General features: G+C 37.6%; 1 protein-coding gene across 1 annotated transcript; it reads left to right on the top strand.

Moving 5' to 3' along the window:
- Window positions 1–1,748: 1,748 nt before the first annotated feature.
- Window positions 1,749–4,565, top strand: LOC131943021 (G-protein coupled receptor GRL101-like). Its single transcript, XM_059303027.1, has one exon. The coding sequence runs from the start codon at window positions 1,749–1,751 to the stop codon at window positions 4,563–4,565; it is 2,817 nt and encodes a 938-aa protein (XP_059159010.1).

Raw genomic sequence — 4,565 nt, 5'->3', positions numbered from 1 at the left:
ATTATTTTAGAATTAATTCTACAATTTCAAGCTACTAACAATTAATTATTTTACCCAGTCAAAAACATCTTTACACTTACATAAGATAATTATTTATTGAGTGAGTCATAAAAAGGCTAGAGATTGTTTTGTATTTTAACAATGCTGCGTCCTTGAACGAAACCCAGTACTGAGCAGTGGTGGATTGAAGAGGAGGCTGAGAGGGCAGCTGCCAGAGGCCCCGGAGTTGTAGAGGGCGACATAGCCTATTTTACAGACCATGGTTGATTTCATTTGACTACATAAACAAACCATTTTTTATAAAGCCAGGCCTAAAGAGTGACTGCTTTTCTTAAAGCCGATTCCGTAATTTCCATGAACTTTTACAACGGCAATAATTAAAATTCTATAATTTTTTTATTGTACTATCATGTTAATTAAACGACATGTAATAATGATACAAAGTACCTAATGTTCAATTTTACAAAGTAGTATCGTTTTAGTGAAGTTGCAGTTTTAGGCTTATTTCAGAAGGTTAATAAGAGTACATTTCTAAACTACTTACATGGCGTTCGTTGAAACTTTGTAATTACTAAGTAAACATTCGGTTGTAGCTTTTTGCGTTTTTGTCCACCCACCTAACCCCACCCTAAACTGAAGACCGTCGTCCATTTCCAGTGCCTGATTAATTTCAAACCCTATGAAACTGTCAATTTCTGTTTAACTGAAGTTTAAAAGATATTGTCGGATAGTTTCTGATTATGTAAATATGATGTGTTTATATTTTATGGAAGACCGTTTTTTCTCTCTTTATTATATGTAACACGTTGATAACATTTTGAAAAAAAAAACAAGCGTCTTAGACTTCATATAGGTTATTGGTTACTATTGGTAATATTGCCAAATAGAGTTGTCGTACACGAGAATGAAGCTTGGTGAATAGGCAATAGTCAGTACGATGTACATCAGTCGCCTCAGCTACATTGAGTACCTGACCCTAGTAGTGAAAAATAAAATACAAATTGTCCAATAAAATGGAATGGCATAACTGCCATTGCATTTGAAATTAAAAGAGTTGACAATTACATTAAATTTCCAATTGCTTTCAATAAAGTTTGAAAATACTATACGAATATAGTGATTAACTCTATTATTTTTCAGGTGTGTATTTGACAAACTGCACCACTGAAAAGCACCATATATCGATAGTAAAATTTAATGACGATACGAGAGGACAGGAATACAGTTTTTTGGAAACATTTCTGAATAGTTTTATATCAAATACAGATACTGACTTTAAGAGGGTCCAAGTTACTTGCATGAAGTATTATCAAGGAGATGAAGAGAAGTGCCCTGAAGGATGTAAGGGGATATTGCCTGACTATAAGTTCCCGTTCAATATTTCTTGTGTACCAACTGAGGAAAAAGACTGGCTGATCAATCACATCCGAGAGACTCAAACAATATCAGTTCTCATATTATCACAGGATACAATAGAAATGCGCTTGAGTTTTTCAGCACACGTGTTGTTGCTATCTAAACACACATTTATTTTAGCTCCTTACACTGTAAAGGGTTTTTATCAAGGCACAACTTGGGTAAATCTAGAAACACATCAACAACTTTTCGATCGGCCTACACTGATATGTAATGACTGCAGACCAGGTTGGACATCATTTATAAATCCCACAACAATGACACTTGAATCCTGTTATTTTGTTCAACATTTTAACGGAAGTTTAACACAAACTTGCGATCTATGTAAAAATATGCAGGGGAATACGGTAACCATAGAATCGGAGTCAGAGTTCCAGCTTGTACAAGACCTTCTACAGAACACACTTGATGCCTCAGGCCCAGAGACTTGGTGTAGACAACAAAACAACAGCGTGTGTCTGGCCTTGAACCTAACTCGACATGGGAAACATTTTAGGTGGGGTCAAGGTCGACCACTTGTTATCTCTGCGCCTTGGTCAACGAATCTTGAAGAAAGTGGAGATTGTGTCACGTGGATTTTATCACGTGATGCAAGTGGCTACAGTAAAACATGGCTTCAAGTGAATTGTAACTTGACAGATCAATATGTTGTCATCTGTGAGGTGGAAACGTTTCTAAAACGTAATCCAAGATATCTAGCGATGGGGAAAGAATTTATAGAGTACAATCAGGACGTCGTTTCTGTCGCAGCGTATTTTGAGGATGACAATTTCCGTCTTGGGTTTAATAACATTATGTATTATTACATCGCACGATTTGACTGTGGCGATGAATCTGACAAATCTATAGCTTATTCCTTTGTCTGTGACAACAAACAAGATTGTCCAAATGGTAGTGACGAAGAGGGTTGTACAGGAGACAAAGACAAGATATGGTTTTACAACTCAACTCAGAAAAACTTTAGAAGAACAGATGGAAGCAATACACGACAATGCGACACCATCAAACATCCGTCTTGTTTTGATCTAAAACAGCTGTTACATGAATTGTGTAATTCTCAATCAGATGTTTACGGGTTGTTTGAAAACAAATTTAACGTAACAAATACTGTACCAGACAACAGTACGCTCTCTGTACTATGGCTTGATATTCTATCATGCAGTGAAGGTCCTACTCCTGTAAAAACAATTGGATCTAACCAAACTATGACATGTGTAATGGCCCCTAAATGTTTGTACATTAAATCTTTGTTTGAGGGTGACGTCATAGGTTGCCATAATATGATCCACCTACAGAATTGTACGACATACAAATGTCCATCTGGCTACGCCAAATGTCCACTGTCTTATTGTATCCCAGAGACTTACGTCAATGACGGGACACAGGATTGTCCACAGGGAGAAGATGAAACCAATCTGATGTTGAAGTGTTTCAATACGTCACAGTATGTTTTCCTACAGCACGTTTGTGATGGCTACATAGACTGTCCTAATGGTGACGATGAAATTAATTGCAATATTGAATGTTCTAACTTTTTGATATGTGTTGCAGGGGTGGCAATTGTCGATGTTATGTACTTTCATTTTTCAGACACACAGACATATATAGTTCGTATTGATTATTCCATTCGAAGCCTTCGTTTTGTAAATAGAAGGTCCGAACGTGAGTTGTCTTCAATAACAATACAATTGGGAAAAAAATCAAAACTGACATATTTACATGGTAACTCAATGAATATCAAATCAGAAAACTCTAATTTCTTATCAATATCTGAAACAAACGATATAAAGCATGCACACTTTAGTTCTAATAAGCTTCAAAAAATAACATCAAGTGGATTTTTTTCAAAATTGAAAAGACTTAAATTATTGAACTTGTCATTAAACACAGAGCTAACTACTTTTAATTTGACTATCCCATCACTAGAGATGTTACTTTTGTCTTACACAGAAATTTCAAGTCTTGATAAGAACATATTTGAAAAAATGAAAAATCTGAAAACTTTACATTTAAGAAATACTAAATTAACGAATTTAAACTTTATCCCTGACGGTTTTACGCTGGAAACGCTTGATATCAGCGGTACTAAAATGCAAGGGATAGGATCCAATTATTTTAGAAACCTGAACATTACAGGAGTTATAAGAACATCACAGTATAAACTGTGTTGTCCCCAAGCACTTGGCCCAAACATACCCATTGAGAAGTGTCAATCTGATGACAAATCTATTTCTTCCTGTACAGACCTAATCAGGGGTGTTAGCATGAGAATTATTCTGTGGGCGATAGGTCTTCTGGCCTTGGTGGGGAACATGTTTGCTCTAGCGTATAGAATGATATGGGATAGAAAGGTTTTACAGACAGTGTACGGGCAGTTTGTGTCCAACCTCTGTATCTCAGACATGATAAATGGCTTTTATCTCATCATGATTGGCGTGGCTGATGAAGTGTATCGGGACACTTATTTTGTCAGAGAAGACGAATGGAAATCCGGGGTTGTCTGCCAAGTGGCCGGGTTTCTGTCAACCCTCTCCAGCGAGGTCACGACGTTCTTTATCTGTCTGATAACACTGGACAGATTTCTGACACTCAGGTTCCAAACTGGCAAGTACCGATTCACCACGAGTACAAAACGTGCATCCATCATCCTTTGCTGGTTTCTTGGGTTATCTTTAGCTTTGGTGCCAGTACTGTGCCCTGAGTGGGGAATATTTACATCAAACTCCATGTGTTTGGCATTTCCTTTAGACGCTGCTGTAAGTGGTGGACGTTATTACTCTGTGGCACTTTTCTTAGGTTTGAATTTTGTTCTGTTTCTGTCTATAATAGTCGGCCAGATTTTCATCTTACGTTCTCTCTCCGCTAGAAGAACTGTTTCTACTTTCACTACCGTAAACAATTCAAGACGAGCCCAGGACGTTCTCGTTGCTAGGCAACTGTTTCTTGTGGCCGTGACCAACTTCCTGGCCTGGGTGCCGGTGCAGATATTGGGGACACTTGCACTGGCTGGGGTTGACCTCGACAACGACGTCTACACGTGGACGGCTGTGTTGGTTTTACCCCTGAACTCGGCCTTGAACCCTTTAGTATACTCTTTTCCAAGACTGTACAACCTGTTTCTGTCTCTAAAAAATGCTTGTTGCAAATAA

The sequence above is a fragment of the Physella acuta genome, unplaced genomic scaffold (assembly GCF_028476545.2).
Source record: "Physella acuta isolate Inbredline_101_S28 unplaced genomic scaffold, ASM2847654v3 ptg000438l, whole genome shotgun sequence".
In the NCBI taxonomy this organism is placed as follows: domain Eukaryota; kingdom Metazoa; phylum Mollusca; class Gastropoda; family Physidae; genus Physella; species Physella acuta.
Note: the sequence above shows the minus strand (reverse complement) of the source record. Positions and strands in the feature narration are given on the sequence as shown.

Bases quoted from the DNA above. Each gene is read 5' to 3' on its own strand.
- LOC131943021 (XM_059303027.1), top strand. From the start codon at position 1,749: ATGCAGGGGAATACGGTAACCATAGAATCGGAGTCAGAGTTCCAGCTT.